At 41.8% G+C, this 25553-nt stretch overlaps 1 protein-coding gene across 1 annotated transcript in view; it reads left to right on the forward strand.

Moving 5' to 3' along the window:
• Positions 1 to 2709: 2709 nt before the first annotated feature.
• The window catches only part of SPPL3 (signal peptide peptidase like 3), a 101943-nt gene continuing 79099 nt past the window's right edge, over positions 2710 to 25553 (forward strand). Inside the window, exon 1 of the mRNA XM_058158691.1 lies at positions 2710 to 2843. Within this exon, the coding sequence (XP_058014674.1) occupies positions 2821 to 2843 (23 nt within the window). The 5' untranslated portion in view covers positions 2710 to 2820. The remainder of the gene's footprint in view (positions 2844 to 25553) is intronic.

Genomic DNA, 25553 nt, shown 5'->3' on the forward strand with positions numbered 1-25553 from the left:
TTCCTGGCATGTACATGTGCACTGGGTGACTGCTCTTCCTGTTTCCGGCACTCCAGCACGCATGAAGACCAACTGGCTGGCCCGCCGGAACCCAGAAGAGCAACAGGTAATGGCTCGCGTGCCCGGAGACATGGCTCTGCGTGCCACTTCCGGCACCCGTGCCATAGTTTTGCCATCACGGCCCTAGACCGTTTCAGACAAGTTGAAGAAGAGACTGGACAGCCAACTTTTGAAGGCAAGCCTGGTTAATTGTTCCGATCTCCTCACAAACAGCAACAACATAAGCAAAGCTGTGTTTATGCATTGGGGAGCTTAAGGGTGAATTGTGCAGTTGGAAGATGCTGGTCTAGGATTCTTTGAAATATTTGGCAAATTTATTTAAGTCATTTATATGGGCACTAATCTTACAAACATGACTTTTGGGGGCTAACCATGCAAACAAATGAAAAAACCCCAAAGTTTTGCAAAGCAGCCAGGTCTCAAGACCAGCAACCTCTGCTCGAAGACCCCGGCAAAGTAGATTTCGCCACTTTGTGTGGAGAGGCTTCCATTGGCTTCCAGCTTGATCCTTCAGGAAGTACTGCCTGATGTCTAGCTTGAACTTGAAGCTTGAAATAAAGGTTTGTACATAGTATGGAACCTTGTGGTCAGTTGTACATGTCGAAGGAAAGGTGAATCAAAAGTGTGACCCCAGGAAATAAATATAACCCCAAACTGGATTGTATCCCTCGATTAGATACCACTCAGACTGGGCCTGTCCTTGTGGCAGAATTCCACGGGCAGAATTCCTGACTGACATGCTTTTTGTGTGATGCACCATGCACAGGTCTGCGCTGTTGCTGTTGTTATCCAACAGGCTGAAATAGCAGGGATTAATATACTGGGTTTTAAACCCCTGTATGGATTGGAAGGTATCATCAATACCAGTTGATGCAGCCTGGGATTGTATTTATTCCCTGGGATCAAATTTTTGACTCACATTCCCTTTGATATGTACAGCTGACCATAAGTCATGCTATATCCATGCCTTTATCTTTTTTCTATGCAAATGCAGGATTTTGCATTTGCTCTTATTGGAATTCATCCTGCTGGTTTCCATTTATTGTTCCAGCATCCCAAGATCCTCTGAATCTTAAACTTATTTTCTATGTCTCTACTTTGTGGCTGATTCTTGACCAAATAAAGAGTACCGGTACTTGTAGCTTAAACTAGATACTGTCTTTTAATGAATCAAATATGACTTCAAAAGAAAGTATCTGGTTCATCTGCAAACCAGATAAATCATATTTCCTAACTCATCCAAGGCATTAATTTATTAAATTGAAGACCTACAACAGACTCCTGTGGCATGCCCTTTGACACTTTTTTCCAGCCTGATGCACAGCAACTGATGTTAGGATAATAATTTTATAAATGTATATACTGTCCAACTCTCAGCGATGTTATAAATGGCTTATCAATGGTTAAAAACGTTTAATCAAGAAAACATTTTTCAAAAGTGCTGTGAGCCATTGCCTACTTCCCAGGGCTAAGGGAGTGAATGGCCCAGTCTCCCAGCTGGCTTTGTGCCTAAGGGAGGACTAGAACTCGCCGTCCCCCAGTTTCTAGTCTGGTGCCTTAACCATTGCACCAAATGGGCTCTCCACATCGACTGCCCCTTAGGCCAAGCAACATTTTGCTGGACTCAATCCAGTAAATGGGAGCCAGCTTAAGACATCATCAGGCTAAAGACTGGGAGGCTGCGAGTTCTAGTCCTCCCTTAAGCCCAGCTGGGAGACCTTGAGCCAGTTGCTCACTCTCCGCCCTCGGAAGGAGGTAATAGCAAAGCACTTCTGAAAAACCTTGCCAAGAAAACTGCAGGGCCTGAACGGGAGGAAAACATGCCAGTCAATGGGAGAGTTGTAGGGGGCTGGCGGGGTATTTTCCTCAGCTCTCCGGCCTGTCTCCAAACAGCCAAAACCCCTTTCAACCCCCATTCGGCATTTCTCCTCAGAGGGGACTGGACTTCAATTCCCAGAATTCCCCAGCCAGCAGGATGAGGAACACGGCTCGGCTTTGTTTGGACATAGGAAGGACGATTCCAGAGGGATCCTTCTGTCCGGAAAGCGAGAGATATCGGAACCCCTGCGTTTCCCGCGCTGGCCAGCCCAATCGGCGGCCCGGTTACGGGCCCGACTCGGCTTCCCCACGATCCCCCTCGGGAAGGCCTGGAAAAATCCACGCAAGCGCAGTAGGCGCCAAACCGGCTCCTCACGGGGCGCAGGCGCAGCTGGGTGGGCGGGGCCTCCTCGTTCCTCCCTTTCTCCGCCAGGCGCCACTGGCTTTCCCGAGGCGCTGCGTCGAGGCACGTGAGCCTGTTTGGGCCACGTGACGCGCCGCCGGCTGGCGCTGGGTGCGTGCGTGCGTGCGTGAGCGGGCGGGCGGGCGACGCGCCTCTGCCCCGCCCCGCGCCCGCCGAGCCCCGCCCCCTCCGCGCGAGAACGAGCGAGCGAGCGGCCTCCCCTCCGGAGCTCGCCCGGCCCGCTCCGCTCCCGCCGCCGCTGCCCTCCCGCTCGGTTATGAGGCGCGCCCGCCGGCGCTGGAGCGCAGCTGGGTCTGTGCGGCGCGGCCACCGCTGAGGCTTTGCCGCCTCCGCTTGGGCGGGGACCGCCTTCCCAGCCCCCGCCGTCGCCGCCGCCATCGCCGCCAGGATGGGCCGGGAGTCGCAGCCGGGCCGCCGCTGAGCGCGAGACGCGGAGGGAGCCGAGGAGGAGCCGGAGGAGCCGGAGGAGGAGGAGGAGGACGACGACGACGAGGAGGAGGAGGAGAAGGGCCGGCGCCATGGCGGAGCAGACCTACTCCTGGTGAGCGCCGCCGCCGCCCCCCCCCCGGCCTCCCCGCCGGTGGCCGAGCCCCGGATCCCGCCCGCCCGTTCTCGGGCCGCCCGGATCTGCCGAGGCGCCGCGCTCCGGTTGGGGGGGGGGTGGGCGGCCCGGGTGCCTCCGGCCTTGGCAGCTTTTGTCCCCCTGAGGAAAAAAAGGGGCCGAGCGACCCCCCCTCCCCCCCCCGGCGCTCGCCTGGGCCTGGAGCGCACCTGGAGGGCCCACCTGGCTGGGCAACGGTGGGGGGGGGGTCCTTGGCCACGAGCGCTTCCCTCTCCCCTCCGCCCAGATCGAGCCTCGGGGCCGAATCGGGGCCTGTTGTTGGCCTAGAAAGTGGGCGATTTGGGGGCGCTCAGTCGGGGGGGGGAGGAGGAGGAGGCCTCGCGCGCGCCTGTGTGTGTGTGTGTGTGTGGTGCCGTGTTGCCAGACCGGCTTGGGAACCCCGCTGGGCGGGCATCTGAGAAAAGTCCGGGATGCTGCCACCGTCTCCTCCGTCCGGGCTTAGGAGCAGCCGAGCATCCCACCTGCACGCACATCGCACCGGGCTGCTGCCTGGCTCCATCGCTCTGCTGTCGGGGCAACGGCTCGGCGCGCCTTTTATGGCAGTCTCCGCGGTGCCTCCTGCCAGGAACAGGTTTGTTTGGGTGGAGAACCCAAAAGCGAGTGGTAGCCGAAGGCCATTTTCCGAGAGGAAAGGGATTAATGGCTTCCCTATTGCCATGCTGATGGGGGCTCCTAGCCACTTGTCTAGTTGTGGGGGCAACCTTGCTTTGCTTGTGTGATGCCTGGGGAATAACGGGGGCTGCAGCTTTGCACGTGTCTCACAATGGCTGTTCTCTCTGAGATCTGTAGTTATGAGAAGAGGCAGCACTGTCCTTTCTGTTAATGCCTTCTTAGGGTGAACTCCACACTAAGCCATAATGTAGCTTAATTTTATTATTTATTTACTAATCTTACAGACTACTATAATCCAACAAAAAACAAAAGAATATTTAGAATATTCCTGTTAAAAGATCAAATTTGGATAAACGGTACAACTGATAAAAACAGTAGGTATATATTTTCATTATTGGATCCTGTAAACCCAAGTATTGGACTTTGTAAATGATGGTATATTGTTTAGCTAAGATCGAGCGGGCTTCATTTGTAAGTGAATGCACATAATATTACATCATGTTTTTAAGTTGGGAATTTGGTATTTATACATAAGGTTCTCACACAAAGCAGTAAATGGAAAAACTTGTGTTAAGTGGTGCTCTTTCATATTCCTTTGGTGATCTTTTTGTAAGGTTAGGATCAGTTATTTGGTTAGAGCCATTTTGGTCTAGTGGTTAAGGCACTACCTGGAGATTGGGAGTTGCCTGAAAGCTAATTTAGTGACTTGGGGCCAGTTGTTCTCTAAGCCCAACTCGCCTCACAGGGATGTTGTGGGGAAAATAGGCAGAGGAAAGATTGTTAGGTATGTTTGTTGCCTTAGTTATTGATAAAAATAAAGGGATAAAAGTAAATAAATTAAACTGATGTCACATGGCTGAAAATTAGTCTAATGTAGGCTTAATTCCAAAGCTGGATGCTTGTGAGGCAATGATACCATTGGCCTGAGTATAATTGTTAGAGTGAATTGTGGTTAGATTGAATAACTAAATACTTAGAAAAATATTTGACTTGAAATGTTATGTTTTGGCCATTACATGCCAATTAAAATGACCTATTGCTAACATCCTAATTGAGGTTTCAGTCCTGACTCCCATGATAACTAATGACATTCGTTATTCAACAAAGGAGAATATTTGTAGCTCAGGGTTGAAACAAGGGGTCCTGGGGCAGTCAGAACTTCTTTTCTTGCAGATGTTTCATTACCAACTAGCTAACATCATCAGGTGATTGAAGGAAACAACCAAGGTTCCCTCATTTCTTTTTCTATTCAATTGTGTCTTGATTCTTGGAGACTGCCTGGGCAAGTCCCTGTGGTTTTCTTGGTAAATTTTTTTCAGAAGTGATTTGCCATTGCCTCCTTCCTAGGGCTGAGAGAAAATGCCCAAGGTCACCCAGGCGACTTTGTGTCCAAGGCAGCACTAGGAATCATGGACTCCTAGTTTCCTACCTGATGCTTTCACAACTACCCCAAATCGGCTCTCAATTGATAAAGTTTAAAAAAATTCTTGAGTCACAACAATATTCACTTGGAAGTTCTTAAAGAATTATTCTTTCAGAAATATTTCTGTTTAAAGTTGACATTTTTTTCCTGAAAACTAGAAAATCATTAACTCCAGGTTTTAAAAGGATGTAGGGAGGAGGCAGGATTGACTGGCATAATATCCTTTCTAAGTAAATGATAAAAAGCATTATTGAAGAGGCAGTAATTAAATATACATACAGAAGAACAAGCTTGCTCTAAAGAACCAACATGGCTTCTACAAAGAGGTCAGCAAGCATGTAGACTGGTTATAGTCAATAGATTGTATATTTGATATTTCAAAAAGCTTTTGTTGGTCTCCCGTATCCAAAGCTCTTATAAAATCTTAAAACCATACAATAAAAGAGCAGGTCCTGCCATAGATGTTCAAAATGGACACAATATTCCAATGCTTTTAATTTATTTGGATTTAGAATTGAGTAGAGAATTGGCCAGTTTGCCAATGATATCGGTTGTAAAATCAAAAGAAGACCGTGGGAACTTCAAAAGGATCTCTCTAAAGTGGATGAATAATGAAAGATGCGGTTCGCAATTGCAAAAAGCATCTGGCACATTTTTTTCCTCAAAAATTTCACATGTGTACAATGATGGGATCCAAACTGGTGATGAGTGACAAGGAAGAGTTTCTTGTAGACAGACATAGTCATTATTAGCCAGAGTATTATGGGTACTGTGAAAAAGTTAAGTTCCAACCAGTAAATTCTTGAAGGAACCAAAAATTAACTAGCCATTATAATGTGATTGGACCACACTTGGAAATTATGTGCAGCCCTGGTCGCCATAATACCTGAAAAATGGGATATTGTATAATAGGAAAAGACACAACAAAGGCATCCAAAATGATTAAGGGGCTGGAACACCTTCCCAGTGAAGAAAGTCAGTGGCCTAGGAGTGAACCTAAGATGTGATAAAGATAAAATTATGGAAGAAGTGAGCATACGTTTTTCCCCCTCGCAATATTAAAGCATATGTTTATCTATTAAAATTAAATATAGGGAAATTCAATATTTAAAGGGGGGATCTGTTTACATAATCCATGATTAAAAGTACAGAAGCCCTTGTATTCTGATGTGATAGCTTGTGGCCTGTTTAGGGGGTTGGATCAAGTCACAGAGAATCAATTATTATTGAATTTATTTTATGTTCTGTTTCCAAAAATCATGACCAACTGATCTTAAATACCAGATTGACCACTGTGTGATCTAGAATGCTAAATTAGATGAAGTTGACATGATTTAGTAATCTCTTCAATTTTTGTGTCAGTGTGCTTAGGACTGCAATCTGAATTTTATAGTGATGTAATTGATCCAAGAGGTGAGAATTCCCAAGCTATAGTGTAGGACTAATGTGGTATTTTGGATAGAGAAAATGTGTTTCAAATTGCTCTTTTAATTAAAAATTGCATTTGGCATCTGTGGACATATATTGCGGTGTTCAGGTTCAGATTTTGAGTTACTCTCATTTCCTTGTAGAAATTTTGTTACTTTTTTTTTTTTTTTTTACTGTATCCACATTAGAACAACACTGACTTCCAAATCAGAAAATGGGGACTTTGTCATTTTGATTCTAGATTGCTGAAAACCTGTAGCTCTTATAGAAATCATCTATACTTAATAGACTTTGTTTGGGTTTGCTAAATTTGGACATTCCATTGTTGAAACATTGCATTTTTGTACATTGTTTTACAATTGTGTCAAAATTATTATGCGACTGAAAATGACCACAGAAGCAGATTCAAACATCAGCAGCTGAATGTCATCAACTTTCTCTCAGTATTAAGCTGCAATACGGGTAAGTCCTTGACTTACGATCAAATTGGAGCCCAGAATTTCTGTTGCTAAGCAAGACAGTTAAGTGAGGTTTGCCCCATTTTATGACCTTTCTTACCACAGTTGTTTACTGAATCACTGCAGTTGTTAAGTTAGTAGCGCAGTTACTAAAGTGAACCTGGCTTTCCCATTGAGATCACAAAAAGGGATCACATGACCCCAGGACACTGCAACTGTCCATAAATATGAGTCAGTTGTCAAACTTCTGAATTTTGATCACATGACCATGGGGATATTTCAATGGTCATAAATGAAAAAATGTCATGTCACTTTTTTCAGTGCTGTTGTAACTTATAAAAATCACTAAATGAATGTCAGTCAAAAACTGGCTGTACTTGTAAATGAAACATTTATTTACTTACATTCGGGATTCTGGGCAAATTATTAACAGAGTACAGATATGAAAGAATACAAAACATTTTATAAAAACTAGAACACCTCCCCCGAATGTTTCAATGGAATGATGGCCTCTGATCCAAAAGGTAGCACTGGGATCACGGCAGAGTTAATTTAAGCAAGGTGAACTCTTTTCTAAAATCACTGCACTGGCCATCAGTAGCACTTGGGGGCCCAAGTCAAAGCGTCATTATTACTACAGACCATAAAGCACCAGGATAGATTCAGCACCTCCTTGCCAGGATGGAAACTTCAGAAGGCCCACAGTGACTCACCCTTCCAACAGAGTTTGGTAGAGAAGTACCAGACAGCAGGCCCATTCTGTTGTGGCCCCCACAGGTCAGAAATCTCAATTCCCAAGTGACTACCCAGCCCCTCCCCCCCATTGGTCCTATGCTGGGGTGCCTTATGCAGTCTATATTAAATAATTAGCTGGATAGTGGTAGAAGCAGGTTGGGTCACTGCTGACACATCTGAGGAACCTGGGCAAAAGTCTCCTTTAACATGACTCCCAAGAGGGCTCCCAAACTGTAAACCAATTCCTTTGGACAGAGGATATCTCCATTCAGACAGACTAGTGGAATCAATATTTCTGGACACTTATTGACATACAGCAACTCAGCCTTGAGGTAATGCCAGACTTAAAATATGGAAGTTTTCCTTGGAACTTTTATTGGCACATTATTATAGATAAGGCTCATGTGTAGCTACTGTTCAGTGCCTAGTTGGAACCTTACATTTCTTTTACTACTAAGGCTTATGTTCCATCTTGCATTCCAAGTATATTAAGTTGGGAGGCAGCATTGACTTAAGTTGAAATGGGTGCATGAACGTACATCATGGCATGATGGCTGAAAAAACTCATAGGTATTGATGAGTTTTTTCCATAGCCCATCCTTGGTCATATCAATTCATCCTATTAGATCTAGTAGAGAAGGCTCTGCCTACACTTGGTGGGTCCCAGTTTGATGGGTGCCTCCTGGAACATGCTTCCCCCCCAAAATGAAATTAGTTCCATCAGTTTTGCCATTTCGGAAATCCCTCAAGATCTGATTATATTGTCATGCCGGGAGTTCCCAGGGAACCAGAGAGATGCTTACATGGCTCTGTTGTTGAAGAGGCCATTCTGATCCTCTCTCCACTTAGGATTTGGGTGTGTGCGTGTATTATAATGGAGATCTTTATATTTTTATATCTGTTGGTTGTTGTATGCCGCTCAGAGTCAGTTTTGGTGAGACGAGTGGCTATACATGTTTGATAAATAAATAAATGAACATTGAGGACAGACTGAGGTGGTTTTACAGGTAGTCCTTGAGTTATGGCTGTAATGAAGTATGCCCATCATGGTCAAATGCATGAGAGTCATAATAACCTTTTTTGGTCATAACGATGATTGTGGCAGTCATTAAGCGAACACCATGGTTGAAGAACAACCACCACAGTTGTTAAGTGAACCTGTGATTCACTATGGGCAGTTTCACCATAAACCAGAAGTAAATCCCGTTTTCAACGTCATAAAACACTGTGATGTGACTGTGGGTTGCTGCAAAAGGCCCTAATCTGTGGCCTGGTAGTCAAGGCTTAAAGTGCAGAACATTTTTATTTTATTTATTTATTTTATTTGATTTTTATACCGCCCTTCTCCCGAAGGACTCAGGGCGGTGTACAGGCATAATAAAACTGACAATACAATATACAAGTTTAAAATACGATTTAAAAAACTTATTTAAATTAGCCCAGTGATTAAAATTTACCATACTAAAAAACCCCGTTTAAAATTAATAAATTTAACATTAAAATCCCAATTTAAGCCAGCCCTGCGCGGATAAAAAGATGAGTCTTGAGTTCGCGACGAAATGTCCGAAGGTCAGGTATTTGGCGTAAACCCGGGGGAAGCTCGTTCCAGAGTGTGGGAGCCCCCACAGAGAAGGCCCTTCCCCTGGGGGCCGCCAGCCGACATTGTTTGGCGGACGGCACCCTGAGAAGTCCCTCTCTATGGGAGCGTACGGGTCGGTGGGAGGCGTGTGGTAACAGCAGGCGGTCCCGTAAGTACCCAGGTCCTAAGCCATGGAGCGATTTAAAGATCATAACCAACACCTTAAAGTGCACCCGGAAGGCCACAGGCAGCCAGCGCAGTCTGCGCAGGAGCGGTGTTACATGGGAGCTACGGGTAGCTCCCTCTAAAACCCGCGCAGCTGCATTCTGGACTAACTGAAGCCTCCGAGCGCACTTTAAGGGGAGCCCCATGTAGAGAGCATTACAGTAATCCAAGCGAGAGGTAACGAGCGCATGAGTGACTGTGCATAAGGCATCCCGATCAAGAACATGACTGGAGGGAGGGCAACTATTAGAATCCAGATTGTAAGTATCCTTCAGGTAAGTCAGTCACAATTTTTAATGGTTGCTAGGCCACTGATCATAACTTAAGGACTACCTGTGTAAATCTCAGAAATCTCAGTTTTTCTAGGAGGACATCCATTGCAGTTAGAGCAAACACAGGTTTCATTCAATGACTATCTTGTTTAGCGATCATTTGCAGTTAAGGTGATGAAAAAGTAACTCGAAGCAATATTGGAAGAAAGAAGACCTACAATTGAAGAATGGACACTTAAAGTTTCAAACTTAGCAGAAATTTCTGTGTATTTGAAAGACTACTCACAAGAACGATATATAGTAGAATGGAGAAAATGGATTGATTATATTCAAAATAAGTATCAGACTAAAAAGTATCAAATAGCTTATGAGTGATGGTAGGGAATGTATTGTATTTGTGTATTTGCTTAAAAGGGGAAAGGGGAGTTAAAGGATCAATGGGGGAGAAGGGATTATGGGTTATGGTTTTTGTAGTATTTTAGCGTATGTTTGTTAGATTATACCCTGTATTTTGCTCTGGGAAGTCTGGGAGGGGGGGAGGGTGAAGGGGGGAAATTTTTTTAAAAAAATTTGTTTGTTGTAAAACTTTTACATAAAAAAAGAAAAAGAAAAAGTAACTCAATGACCAGTCTTCACTTTTTCAGCCAGCCTCCAGAAACAAGAGGAAGTTGAAGTCCAAGCAGAGGTTTTCATTCTTGAGTTGAGAGCTAGTGTCATGAGGTAAGGGGCCTGGTATGCCTTAGTGGATAGAGAGGCCTGGTACCGGCTGCTTTCATCTCTCCACTTAGGGGCTAAAACTCTGCGTGGATTTTGGCAGGGATGATTTTCAGCTCCTGAGTGGAGAGACACTTGTATGAGACCTGTGCCAGGCTTCCCCTGAGGCGCCCCATCCTCCTTATTTGGCACTCCATTCGCTTAACAACCAATGAGATTTTTTTAACAACTGGCTGGGGATTTCTGGGAGTTGAAGTTCACAAGTCTTAAAGTTCCCAAGTTTGGAGACTCCTGTAAATATCCTAGGGACAGCCTTACATCTCCTTTCTTGATAACACCTCAGCTATTCTGGTCATTTTTATGTGTGGTTACTAGTATGAGATGATTATGATTTAGTTTGCTTGGATGTACCAAATTCTGTTATATGGCCTGTAAAATTAGCACACTGATTACCCATCAATCTGCTGTCAATTGCAACATTCTTGTCCTGTTTTGTATTTTTAATTTTAATTTTTATTCTAAAGTGTTTTGTTTAAAACTCTGATTTGTAATAAATTTGGAATGGAAATGGCCTTGAAGGGAATATTCAAAAGCCCCTTACAGAAACCAGAAGGGCAGAATTGAGGAGTTAGTGTTAGGAAGCAGCTCTGGTTGGTTCCTTCCTGACTCAGTGAGGTGTAAGAGGGACAGAAAGTAAACATCAGAATGCAAAATTATGCTACTGTAGCCTATCTCAATACAGTATATTCTTGAATGGGTCCCAACTCCCAGGCCGTAGCCCACTACCAGGCTGCAGCCTATTGGGAACCAGGCAGTGGGTGCTTGCGTACAAAGCTCAATTTCTGTGTGCCCCTGTGCAAAGGGAGGTGCGCACATTCACACAGGTGCCTGCCACTCCCCACTCACCCCTGTGGTCTGTTAAGCCGGAAAGATTGGGGAGCTGCTGTTCTAGTTTTTCTGTGGAGTCAGATCCGATCTGCCTCGTGAGATTGACAAATCTGCCAAAACTCAACAGTGTTTTGTTTCTCTTAAATTGTTGTTTTTAAAAAGTGAAGGCGCTTTAGCTTATAACATGCCCTACAAATTGCACACAAAATACATGCTCTTGATTTTGTGCCTGTACTGCAAGCACCCTGTGAGGGAGATTATGCTGAGAGGCTGAATCCTAAGGTCCACCAGAGAGCTTCTGTGGTTGAATGTGAGCTTCAATCTGGTTCTTATAGAATATAAGAATATATAGAATATTGTAAGCATTCTATTCCTCACATTTAACTTGTATTTCATTCATTACATTCCTGTTTAATGCTTTTGGCTGCAAACGTCCCTGGTGATACCCTTGGGTATTTGCCAAGCTCTCTGCCACACCTGATTTTAAGATTCTTTTAATTAAAAAAACAAAAACAAAAAATGGAAACTAGTATACTGCAAAGCAAAACCTAAGCTTAATTTATAATCTCAGTCTCCAAGAATTCCTCTGGGCCTGTAACAGCTCCCATATATAAAATATAAAAATGATAAGCGGCTGCTGTCTAGAGTTTTGTTTGGGAGCGTGCCCACCTGCCCAGAAACACAGTAGCTGGAGAAGGAGAGAAGCTGTAGACCTTGGTGAGGAGCAACTTCAATAGCTTGCCTTTGGCTAAATGGGAGTTTTGTGGTTGGCAGTGATCGCTTACATCAACCATTTTATGCAAGTTCCTATACGTTCCTTGCCTCCCAGAGTCATTTTCTGAAATGGGCAGCTATCAAAATTAAATAAATACATAAAATAAGATGGTTTGGAAATTCCAGATGTGCCCACCAGCCTATAAAGGCTGGGGATTCCTGGAGTTGTTGATTGGATGCATTGTTGCGTCACTCGCCCTAAATGCACATACATTTTATTTATTTATTTATTTATTTATTTATTTATTTATTTATTTATTTATTTATTTATTTATTTATTACATTTTTATACCGCCCTTCTCCGAAGACTCAGGGCGGTGTACAGCAGATAAAACAACAATAATCCAGAAATTTTTTTAAAATACAGTACCAAATTTAAAAATCTAATTTAAACACCGTATGTTGAAAATAGTTAAATAAGAAAATTACAGAAAGATAAAAACCCCTGTTAAAAGCCCACTAAAAACCCACAATATTTAAAATCAATCAGGCCAGCCCTGCTTGGTGAAAAAAGAAGGTCTTGAGCTCGCGCTTAAAGGTCCAAAGATCAGGGAGAAGATGGAGTCCCACCGGCAGCTCGTTCCACAGGGCCGGGGCCCCACAGAGAACGCTCTTCCCCTGGGGGCTGCCAGCCGACATTGGTTGGCCGACGGCACCCTAAGGAGGCCCTCCCTGGACGCACCAGACGATGGGAGGTAACTGGCAGCAGCAGGCGGTCCCGTAGATATCCCGGTCCAATGCCATGGAGCGCTTTAATGGTGATGACCAACACCTTGAAGCACACCCGGAAGACCACCGGCAACCAGTGCAGCCTGCGCAGGAGAGGTGTTACATGGGAGCTACGCGGTGCTCCCTCAATCCCCCGCGCGACCGCATTCTGTACCAGTTGGAGCCTCCGGGTGCTCTTCAAGGGGAGCCCCATGTAGAGAGTAATTATACTTACTTTGCCATCAAAACAGATTTATAGTTAGCAGTCGCCATAGTAAGCCCAATTTAAGTGTCATCAAGCTGTTAAAAGTCTGTTATTGCCAAAAGAATTTTATCGCACCTTTAAAGTTACTAATGTATTAAATCTTAAGCATGTCCTTCATCTGATGGGAAATTAGGGTTGATTAAGGAGGGGAAAGCAAATAACCATAATAGGCAAAGTAGTTTGTTTGGTTTACTTTTCAATTTAACATACTTAGAGGGAGAGGACATCCCTGCCAGGGACAGAAAAGACTTCATGGATTACTATATCTTCATGTAAACTAGTCTATTAAACCGCAGAACGCTTCATAGGTTGAAACATTTGACTTCCAGATTATTGTTTCAGGCATCTATGGGGAGAGATGGTTCCTTTAGTGGTGGTCTCCTCCTCCTCCTCCTCCTCCTCCTCCTCCTCCTCCTCCTCCTCCTCCTCCTCCTCCTCCTCCTTTTATTCTTATAGAAGGTATTTATGAGATGAGTCCTTGCAAAAAATCACTATCAGTTGAGGTAGATACTAAAGGTTTGAATGTATGATATGTATGGGTGTATAATCAGTGGGGAGTAACTGGTGGGATGAACTCTGACGATGTCATTCTTGAAAATGGATGTATAAAATCTATATCGTATTGAAATAAATGACTTGCATTGTTTTTAAGCTATGTATAAATATAATGTAGATTGTGGAATTAACATGATTTAGGAACTCTTTCTCTAAAATTTCTCTAAAAATGGTGCTTTCTGAAATATTTATTTCATTTATTAAACATTTATTTAGCCACCCAACTCACACAAAGTGACTCTGGGGAAATTCGGAAACAATTTTTTAAAGGACATCTGGGAAACTGGCTTATGTTTCATACTAGATTCTTTAGAAGTATCATGCAAATACTTGCCACCTTCTTTTTTGAGATTTAAATCACTAGCAACATTTGCAGAAGTGGAAACTTGTACCATGTTCTGAGCCAATTTGGGATTTCACTTTTGAATTAGGTTTTGTTTTATCCATAATGGGGTTTAGTAAGCCATAATTCCTTGCAAATCTCACTGAACTAAGTTTAAATATCATGCTAAGCTAAAACCAGACAACCCACATTTCCACCTAATGTATGTATGTATGAACCTATAAATCATTCATTCCCATGATGGAGGTAGTCGTTTTATACGGAGGTACTCTGTGGCCAGTAATAAGCCATATTGTTGCAATCCATGGTTCTAGGACTTTATAGTTTGTTTTCTGTTCTGTCTCGCATGAGAATAGTTGTGTGCAAGTACCTAATTCTAGCTTTAAATTAATCATAGTTCTGTGAGTTTGGAATGTCACTGAGATATATTTAATTTTAAAATTAGAAGCAGATGCTTCCAGTTTACATGAGATATAAAAAAATGAGAGCATTTGGGATTGTCGCTGTATGTTGTTTTATTCCTATATTGAGAAAAATCAAGGGTTCAACACCTCAAAATATTCCAGCCTAATAAGGGCTGTTTTCTGTATTATAAGTTATAAATAGAACGTGATCTCAAAATGAACTTGGTTGTTTTGAAGAGTGTTATTCCAACAGTCTTGATAATATAAAATATCTTAAAAATTGAGCTTTTGTTTTGAGCTTGAAATAAATGCAAATAGTCTTTGATTTATGGCAGGATGTTAATTGCTGTTTGCAGTTATGGCTGCCCTGGATAAGGCATTTTATGGCTGTGATAAAATATTGCCCCCCAGTCACATGATCACATTTGGGTGGCAACCTGTTTGCATTGACTACTGATTGCCAGGTGCCCTTCAATCATACGTTTGCCATTTGCAGTCTTCTCTGCTAACTTCCCTAGAAAGTCGGTGGAGAAGCCTGCAGGGAAGTCGGCAAGTGGACGGGATGGTGGAGTTTATTTTTTTATTTATAATTGCATTTGTATACCGCCCTTCTCCCGAAGGACTCAGGGTGGTTCACAGCCAATTAAAAAATACAATAAATGCAAGTTAAAAACAGACTAAAATTTATATAAATAGTTGATGTCTCCCATCTGCTGGAGGAATGGACCTGAAATCTGGTAAAAACACTAGTGGACCCCAGCATTCTGGAAGCCCAGATTGCAGCTGTTTGCTATTGTTTCTTCCTTCAGAGAGGTGGAAACGCTAGCAAGTTCTGGAAATGCTAGCCTGCGTTCCGAGCCATCCAGAATGATGGTCTTCATGATCATTCTCCCCAACACACCCTCTCCCTACCCACCCCAGTCTGGGAGGTCTGGGCCCTCTCTCTGGTGCTTGGCTTAGTCACCCATGGGATTGCTTAGGAGTGCAACTGGAAGAGCTGGGATTGTGGTCATTAAGTGAAGTGGTCACATGGTTTCTCACTTTGCATCCAATTTGCTCAGTGACTAAGATTCTGGACCCAACTGTGGTCATAAGTGGAAGACTTCTTGTACTCAAAAAATATTTTTCATGAGACTTCAAGTTTTGTTCCGATGGATCATTAATATGATGATAGTGCCCTGCGTTATTTCAGGCTTGAAATAAATCAGATTTTTAATTTTGTATGTACTTGTACATGTTTAAACCAAGTTTACGTATGATACAGATAGCATGGTTCCATACTTTATAGATATGTTGATAACTGGCTTAAATGTTTAATTGTGATCGTTTTATATTTGGCTATGCTGTTTGTTGTCTTGAGAGTTTAAAAGCTGCCCTAGTAATCTGCTTACAGCATAGGCTGGCTTTGTGATGGTGTAGTTTTTAAAGCAAATGAAGACTGGATTAGCCTGGCTGGACACATTTGGATTCTGTCTCTGTATGCTTGCATATCTCTCCAGACATATTAAATGTTTTATTAAGTTTAAATGTGCCTGGGAAGAATTTGGGTGTCACTTATACTTGTGTTTCCTGAATTGATCAGGAAATTAATGTTCCTTGACTTCCATATTGATTTTTTTCTTTACGTATAGTTATTGCTTGAAGTTTTTTATTTGCAATCATGTCCATTATATTTTTATTAAATTGTGCTGCATTTGAACATGCCATGAGGGATATTGCTAGGCGAGAAGGTGTTCTAAACATCCAATTAGTAGTAGTAATAATATTAGCTGCTGTTAGTTCTGGTATATCACAAGGGAGGCAGTAGAGCCGGTCTCCACTTTTACACCATATCCAGCAGAAGAGTGGGAAGCTTATGCAGAAACCATAATCACGGCTATGTTTCTGTATGTTTCTGAGGAGCAAAGGAAACATTGGTAAGCTCTTCAAAAAGAAATAACTCCTTTCACCTAAAATGCAAAAAATGTGTTTCAGAAACCATATGAAACAATGGGATAAATTCATTCTGAACACTAGATGTAGGTGAAATTGCTGAAATAGCTTTTTGGAGTCTAAAACCAGATTATGGCAACATGGCTCCCAAATACAAACAAGATAGTTCTGTACTTGTTTCCTTTGCAGTTCCCCTTTTTGAAAATTTAACATGATCAACTCTGCAGCTATAAGTAATGTGGCACCTTCTGAAATTAAAAACACAAGTTTGTTTGCATAGTGATTTTTAACCCTTTCTGTAATGTTGGAACATGGCATAGGAGCTTTTTCATTATGGATATTTATCTTCTGTATCAAGAAAAACACAGGAGGAGAATAAAGGAAAACCAGATCAATACCCCAAGGATGTCTTTCCCAGTTTTACTGATCATTTACACTGCCAGAATGCATTCATCCCCAAGAGAATTGCATAGGTTGCAGTGGGACTTACTACACAGTAATGCAGAAGTTCATGTTTGCTTTCACAGTGTCTATAGTTTGTCTGTTTATGAACTTGTGTGTTCAAAAGAGAGATTGAATATTGAAGAGAGGCAATATTTGTATTGGCTAAGGGAGCTCAATTAATTTACAAATGACGTGCCTTATTTTATGCAAATTTATTTCAGTTGATTTTTGGTCTTGGTCATTTTTTTAGGTGGGTGGTAGGGTTTTGTGTCTCTGTGTGTGTGTTTGTGTGTGTGAGAGACAGAGACAGAGACAGAGAAATGGCCAGTCATGTACATATTTGCCTGCCCACCCATCTATCTGTCTGGATCACATGTTCACAGTTGTTCCAAAAAACAATATACAGGGTAGGTTTCTTTGGAAATTGACAACCATAGCTAGCAAGGGAAATTGGACAGAGTACAGAATTTTTTAAAAATCCGTTTATAACTTTTTTTGTTACTGTTAATGAAGACTTAAAGACAGGAGGGTTGTCTTAAATTCAGAGTTATTTTTTCCTTTGTGATAAATAAGGTGTGCGTGCAATACAGTATGAGTATTGAAATGGTTCTTCATAGTGAAAAATGTAGTTCCAATTATCTGCAAGTGAATGCTGGTCTATGGAGAACAAACATGCATGTATCTGACTTCATAGCTGATGCATATTCATAGGAAAGGTGCTATGTATTGTTTGCATTACAAATTGCTTCTATGGCACAAAATACCCTTTGTTGGCATAGGCTGGTAACTGTGACCCTATATGAGAATGCAGAGAGAACCTTATACAAAGCTTGGTGCAGACCTTGTCCACTCTAAGTATCTATTTGTTTTTGGCATGAGCACTTGGCCTTAGGCTCTGGTGACATTCAACTTGAGAGCACTAGTCTCATATGGCATTTTATACATGGACTAGCAATATCTCTTAGCATTTCAGCTAGGTTAATGGAACCCAATAAAAAATAAATGTTAAAAAGATCTATGTTCAAATTATATTTTTTAAAAATCAGATAAGACCCGTGGTGGCGCAGTGGTTAGAATGCAGTACTGCAGGCTATTTCTGCTGATTGCTGGCTGCCTGCAATTTGGCAGATTGAATCTCACCAGGCTCAAGATTGACTCAGCCTTCTATTCACCCTTCCAAGGTCGGTAAAATGAGGACCCAGATTGTTGGGGGCAATAGACTTACTCTGTAAACCGCTTAGAGAGGGCTGGAAAGCACTGTAAAGCGGTATATCAGTCTAAGTGCTATTGCTAATGCTATTGGGCCCGTATAGGCCCTCAGCTCACAGCCAGTCACAGTTTGATGTGGGATCCTGCAGTCACACTGAGGGGAGGATGCTTTGGCCCGTTTATACAGAATCCTGTTCAGGATTGTCCATTGCTGACATGATAGTTCAAAGCCTAGCACCCCTTTTGTGGGGTCATATGTTCTTCCTAGAACTAGGCATTCAGCAACCCATTTGGCTTGAGATCACTATAATGATCTTTAAAGATTGGTAACATGCCATGGTTATTAGAAATTATTAATGGGAGTTGACAGTTCTATCAGGATATATTTTCTTAAAATGTATTCCAAAATCTGTAATTCTTCACCTATTAGAGCTTTTGTAGTCAGAAGCACACTTTTTATAGAATACTCTCATTTCTGAAGAGCAGCAGAAATCTGAACAAAGTGCTTAGATTTTTTTTTTTACTAAAAGTATGGCTAAAAAAACAAACGAATCCAAAAATATAAATTTTATCTTAGTGCATGCTGCTGAGAGACAATAACAGTTAGCAGTTTAACAAGCTCAATAAGTAAATATAGTGCATGCATTGAGAAGTAATCAGATACCATTTGGAGAATTTCCATGCCAGCAAGACGCCACGGTTATCCTTGGAAAGACAGTATTGATCTATTTTATTGCCGTGCCTGGTAATTACCACTTATATATAACAAAAGAATTATCAATGATACATAATTTTTGATTAAAGGATTTTGATTACAATAGTAAAAACTAAGACAAAAACAAATACCAAAAAGAGCAAGAAAAAAGAGAGAAAAGGAATATGATAAAGAAAACAAAAGTATATAAAGAAGTGACTTCCAACTTCCATTACAACAAATGTAGACAAGTTTATAAGATTATAGGTTACATATATGTCTTCATCCCTTATCTATAAAGAAACCTATAAAATATCAACTTTTCAATTCTGTCAGCAAAAGGTGCTAAAAGGTTCCCAGAACTAAATATCTTAATTTAACCTTGATAAACCTGTATTTCTTCTTTTTACTTCTAACAGTCTAAATTATAGTTCATCCAAATATTGTTGTAGGATTTAATTTCTCTTCAATTATTTACCCCACCACAGACTTCTTCAAGAGATTAACAAGCCTCTTTTTTGAATCCAATAAGAAAACATTTTCCTTTGGTTTGGCATTTGTATTCCCACTTTAATTTTTAAAACTTCAGGCAATTTCTTTTGTATATTCAGTAAAGCAAAGCACCCTTTTCAAAATCATTATTTTGGCCTGTCATTTGTAATTTCACTTTCAGCAGTTTATCTTGTCAGGAAAAAAATGTTCCATAATCTGTCATTCCCTCATTGAATTCTTTTGGACATAATCTATCCATAGAATCAGACCTTATTACTGACACTAGGTTGATATTGTAACTTCTAATTTCTTCAAAGTTCTCCTTTAATATTTCCCTTGTTAATGATATTTTGTGTCATTTTGTAAATCCCAACTAACTGACATTAAAAACTGGTTTGTAATCCCCCCCTTCTTCTTAGAATTTTTAATTCCTTCTTAACGTCCAGTTTCTAAAAAATTTAAATATACTTATCTTTGCTTTGAGCTAAGGTAATTAAAATAAGTCTGCTTCCCATGAGAAGGCTATTTTTTATAGTTAATTCCAAAATCTTACAATAAAGGTAAATATTTCAAATTTAGCTGGACCTTTAATCCATTTGTAGTTTTCTTAGATCAAAATCTTATTTACCTTTTTGCTATTGGTTTTATTTTTTATGTTCTTAAATTTGCAATTAATTTTTCTTTTGTTCAGCGTTGAAGCTAAACTCACTCAGATGACTTATTTCACACTTACTGTTCCAAATAACTTTAATTTCTAAAAGTGACTAGAAGATGAAGCTTGTGAACTTAGTGTCCGTCATGGCCCAGAACTCAGACATTGAGGAAAAGGTGCCAGCAGAGCTTTTAGGATGTCAGCCTTAGAAGACACAGTACTAAGAATAATCTGAGGCTGATCAAACACAGGAGCAGCTGGAGGATTCAGGTGAATTTCATGACATCAGAACACAGCCCCCCTAGAGGGAAGAGCAGAGTGACATCATTCTATTAGTCTTCTGGCCAAGCAAGAGAGTAAATCTTTGATTGATAACAGCTGGTTGCAGCCTCATTTAAGAAGCAGTTCTGACCCATGTTCCATTTGCTTGGAAGCAACATCTGGTCTCTGGCTCATTGCTTATTTGTGTAACAAACCCTGAACCTGAACCCCTGCTCTGACAACTGGCAGACAACTCTGACCCAGCTCTCGGAACATTAGATTGATTCTGGACTATTTTTTTTTGTGCTCCTATTTGAAAGCAATTCATTCAAGCAAGCACCAAGACTCTTGAGTTGGTTTGCCTGTTTGTTCTTTTGACTTTGAGCAAGCTGAAAAATAGCATACCAATTATGTGTGAGTCAATAATTGAAAGAAACATTTGAACAATTTAGTTCAAACAGTTGAACTGAAGCAAGACAATTAAAGCAGGAGTCCTTTAAAAAGCCTCTGCAGTGGTTGTGAGCAAGATGTCTCCTGGCACTCAAGCCCATAGAAGACTGATGGCCTTGTGGTCTCCTCAGGAGGAGGAGCTGCCTAGAGTGGGTGCAGTTATCCACTGCCCTCTCTTACCTGGAGAAGATTCCCCAAAACTTGTCTATTTATTGGGTCTTTGGACTTTGCCACAGTTGTCAGCTCTGCTTTTCCAGAGGCATCTAGTTCACCATGTGTTCTCTGGATGGCTGTAACATAAGAATGATCAATAAATGTATTGTTAAGGTTTGAAATGATTACAGTAAATGACATTTTAACATCATAGAAATAGCATCAGATTAGTATCCTAAGCCTATTTCTTTTGTGAAAGAAAATAATACTATTTAGAGAATCTGTCGGAGAACAAACTTTATGCTCTTCCATCAAAATGATTAGGTATACTTTTTGAGAAAAACATATTTTTAAGACACTTTAATATTCCAAAGCCGTGTTCTTCTCTTATTATCTATATATGTCAAATGTCTTTCCTCATATTAATTGAAAATGTGAATTTGTCAATATCAAGTCCAGATTATCCCAGAAAGTTCTGATTTTTAAAGATGTGTTCCAAAACGCATGCGTTCCAAAATGAGGACAGGTACAGAAACTCTTCAATTGCTTATTTATTATTCAAATTTTTATTATTATAAATTTTTATTTATTATTCAAATTTGCCTCCCACCGACCCGTACGCTCTCACAGAGAGGGACTCCTTAGGGTGCCGTCCGTCAGGCAGTGCCGACTGGTGACACCCAGGGGAAGGGCTTTCTCGATGGGGGCCCCCACCCTCTGGAACGAGCTTCCCCCAGGACTTCGCCAACTTCCTGACCTTTGAACCTTCCGCCGCGAGCTTAAGACACATCTATTTATTTGTGCAGGGCTGGCCTAGGGTTTTAGTTTTAAATTTAGTTTTTAAATGGGGTTTTCTACTATTTTAACGATAGTTTTAAATTTGGTCTAATTTAATAAGTTTTTTAAATGCTGTTTTTAACTTGTATTTATTCGTATGTTTTTATTAGGCTGTAAACCGCCCTGAGTCCTTCGGGAGAGAGGCCGGTATAAAAATTTGAATAATAAATAAATTGCTTATGAACAAATTATTGGAAAAAATGTGCCAAGTTTTAGGGCAAAAATGGTGGCTTGACTGAAATGATTCCTGTCATCATGTCTCTTACAATACTTTGCTTTCCTGTTAAAAATAACCCAATTTGCTCTTTAATAAAATGTATGTATTATAGTGAAACACATTATGTCTGCAGAATGTAAGTCCATTCTATATTAGCAGAGCTTGCATTTAGGAGAAAATGTATTTCCTCTGTAATTTGTATAACTGGATGTGAAACATCATCAGTTACCTCCAATCTGGGGTATACAATTTGTCCTGGCCTTCCAGTTTTACAACCGTTGTAAATTAAGTGTGAATGCTTTTAATGAATCATGCACAGGGTTCCTGCCAACAAACTGGGTCCAAAGGGGAAGCTGGTCAGTGAAGCAGAGATTCAAGATTCCCAGTGATAGACTTTGCATTGTAATCATGGATTGTGTGGCAACACAGAGACTGCTCAAAACCGCATCCTGTACTGTAAAGCTGAACAAATTCAGTAGTCAAACTCACCATGAACTGAGGTGTATGAGAGCAAGTTGTAGATGGAAAGTTTTTCCAGCATTTAATGGCATGTGGGCAAATCTTTGTCTAGCCAAATCTAATGCCTGCCTCTTTTCTTCTAATTATTATGGAGCCTGGCATTTTCACACACACAATTCATTTCTTCTAGCTAGTAATATTTCAGTGGATTACATGATCTGATATCTAATTTAAAGTCAGATCTGGTAGCAGGGCCACATCGCTCTTGGAACAATGTTCTTTTGAGCTAGCAGAGCCCAGGTATATTTGCCCGGCTAGTGCTGTAATTCCTTCAAAAAGGAATGATAGCTGAATCAAGGGTGAAGTGATGGATCATTGAACCCACTGGGATTTGTATTTATACATTCACGAAATGACCAAATAATATTTGTGGGTAGACTACTGTATTTTTCAGAGTATAAGACACACTTTTCCCCTCTCTAAAAGAGGGTGAAAATTTGGGTGCGTCTTATACACCGAATGTAGCCCCGCCCACTCTTTGGCCTCTGCCTCCCAGCAATTTACCTCCTTGCAGCAAACAGCCCGTTTCAGCTTTAGCACAGTCTGATTAGCACAAGCAGTTGATTGTGGTTGGATCAGCCTCCTGACCCTCAGCTGTTTCAGACTGCAGGGATTGCCATTGCCTATTGCCGCGTGGGCCTCCGCTGTTTGCTGCAAGGAGGCAAATTGTTGGGAGGCAGATTTTTTTTCTTGTGCTAAACAGACTGTGCTGAAAATGAAGATGAAACTAAAGCAGACTGTTTGCTGCAAGGAGGCAAATTGCTGGGAGGCAGAGGCAGATTTTTTTTTCTTGTTTTCTTCCCCAAAAAAGGTAGGTGCATCTTATAGTCCGGAGCATCTTATACTCCAAAAAATACGGCAGTTATGTTAATTTTGTTGTTAATAGATAATCATCCTCTTGGCAGCTGTTTTGTGAGCATTTCCCCCCCCGGCACATTTTCTCATCTGCTGAAAATGTCTTTAGTTGTCCAGGTACAATAGTTTCAAGCAAACGGCCAAGTATTAAAGTAAAATTTCATTGAAATACTTTGCTGTTTGCGCTCATGTTAAAAGGTAGCAGATCTCCCACAGAAAGCCAATTAATTGAGAATGAGAGACATTTCATGAAACTGACTGACTTGGGAATAGCAGAACAATACTTTCACATGGAATGTGCATGTTACCACTGCCTGAAAGATTTTTTTTTAAAAAAAATCAACTGCTGCAATTTGAATTAAAAAATGGTGAAAAAAGAGTTTATGTAAAATCCAAATCTTCCAATACAGTAGACCTTGACTTAGGACCATTCAATTTATCGGCTGCCCATCTTACCACAGGGTAGCTCTAGAGCAGGGGTCTCCAACCTTGGCAACTTGGACTTCAATTCCAGAATTCCTTAGCCAGCAAAGCTGGCTGGGGAATTCTGGGAGTTGAAGTCCTCCAGGCTTAAAGTTGTCAAGGTTGGAGACCCCTGCTCTAGATGGCTTACATTTACCATTTGAGGGCTTCCCAGTCAGCTTCTGACAAGCAAGGTCAATGGGGCAACCTGGATTTGCTTAACAACCATGATGATTCATTTAATGACCATATCAATTATCAACAGAAAGTTCCAGCCCCATTGTGGTGGTAAGTCGAGGGCTGCCTGTAAAAAAGATGAAGCAGACAAGGGAGAGGAAAGTCTTCGCATTTTACTGTGGGAAATAAGGATTTTAGGACTAGGTCAGATCTGATCAAAGAATTAAACCGAGATTGAATGGCAGAATGGAACATTAAATCTTTAGAATATAAAATTTTAGTACTCAGAGAAAATAGCTGATAAAAAAACCGGTAAAAGAAACAGTGAATCAGATTATATCAAGAAGACAGCAGACAGCAAGGCAGGCGTCCAGGGCTCACTGCTTTCCCTGGTCATGGAAGGCATCCATTCCTCTGCATATCTAAAAAGTAATCGTAATCTGTCAGGTTTACATTGTCAGCTGTTTATCTAAGCAGTAAGTAGCCTAGAAAATCAAAGCTTAGGCAAATCAAACGCCAAAGCCAATGTGGGGGGGGGGAGAGGAAGATTTCTCGCTCAAATGGGTTTTTAAAAGGAAGTGGGGAGAACCAGTTCTGTGTAGCAGTGAATCAGGCTAGAAACTGGGAGACAGTGAGTTCTAGTCCTGCCTGGGGCATGATAGCCAGCTGAATGACCCTGGGCCAGCCCTTCTCTCAGCCCTAGGAAGGAGTTAAAGACTTGAAAGGGACCAAAAGGGAGGGGAGCCCCCCGCATTCTGTCCTTGTTTTTTGCTTTTCCTGGGAGGAATGGGAGCATCTCTTCCAGGCTGGCTTAGGGCCAGGTAAGCAAAAGCCACAAAGCCAGAAATCTCAGGGAAGGCAAAGCTACTGTATTTAGGGCAAGAAGAAGCTGGATGCAGGTTGGCATGTTGATTGTTCAGTTTCACTTGTTGCTCTTTTGTTTTGTCTTCGGGGGGGGGAGGTTGCAGGTGAGCAGAAGGAGAAAGGAGGAACAGAAAAAAACCCTTTAGGCGTTTTTGTTATTTTCTTGGTATATATATTAAAGAATTGTACTGAATTGGCAGTTTCATTCTGAAAAGGTTTGACTTTAGCATCCGCATCTTCCTCTGCTCAGCTAAGTTACAAAGCAGGACATAAAAAGAGGAGGAAGTAGCAAGTGAGTCATTTAGCTTCAGAGAAGATTCCTCCAGGGCAAAGTAGCTGGTGGCAGCGGTTGTTGAAGTCCAGGAAAGATTATGGGGGTGAGATGGACAGATTGGCTGTATTCCTTGATTTATTAGATCTGTTACAAGGACTCTATTTATGGATTATTCACCATGGACGCTATCTGTCTATTTCCTTTGGGTTTATCATCTTTGTCATCATGTTCCAGCCGTTATCTATTTCATCTGATAACTGGACATCCATTGGAGGTTCCATTGGAGGTTCCATCATGTATGACTGTTCTGCCAACCTGGGATTTTATCATCTTATCGTCTTTCGCTGATTCTCATTTCTTCTATGCATTACTCTGCACATGAACTCTTGTGCCTGCGAGGTGCCCCCGCCTCGCAGGAATGGCCCGCTTCGTTACCAAGGGCCGGCCTCAATGATGGGTCTTGGGACCCACAGAGGTGGCATGCGTCGAGAAAGAGCCTTTGGGGTTTTTTAAATAGGGAATTTTTAAGGGGAGGGAGGGTTAGAGCGGGTGTCGGGGGAAACCCGTCGGGGAGGGTATGTCCAGTCCCAGCGCGTGCTCACGGCATTACTTTAGTTGGTCTGAAGTCAGGGGGGGAGGGGAGTGTTCAGAGCGTAGAGTGTCATTCCATCTGTACGGTAAGTGGGAGAGGCAGATATGGCGGAGGCAAGGGGCCGTATCGTCCTTTGGGAGCACGTGTTCGATGTTTAAATGC

The sequence above is a fragment of the Ahaetulla prasina genome, chromosome 15 (assembly GCF_028640845.1).
Source record: "Ahaetulla prasina isolate Xishuangbanna chromosome 15, ASM2864084v1, whole genome shotgun sequence".
NCBI classification, from domain to species: Eukaryota; Metazoa; Chordata; class Lepidosauria; order Squamata; family Colubridae; genus Ahaetulla; species Ahaetulla prasina.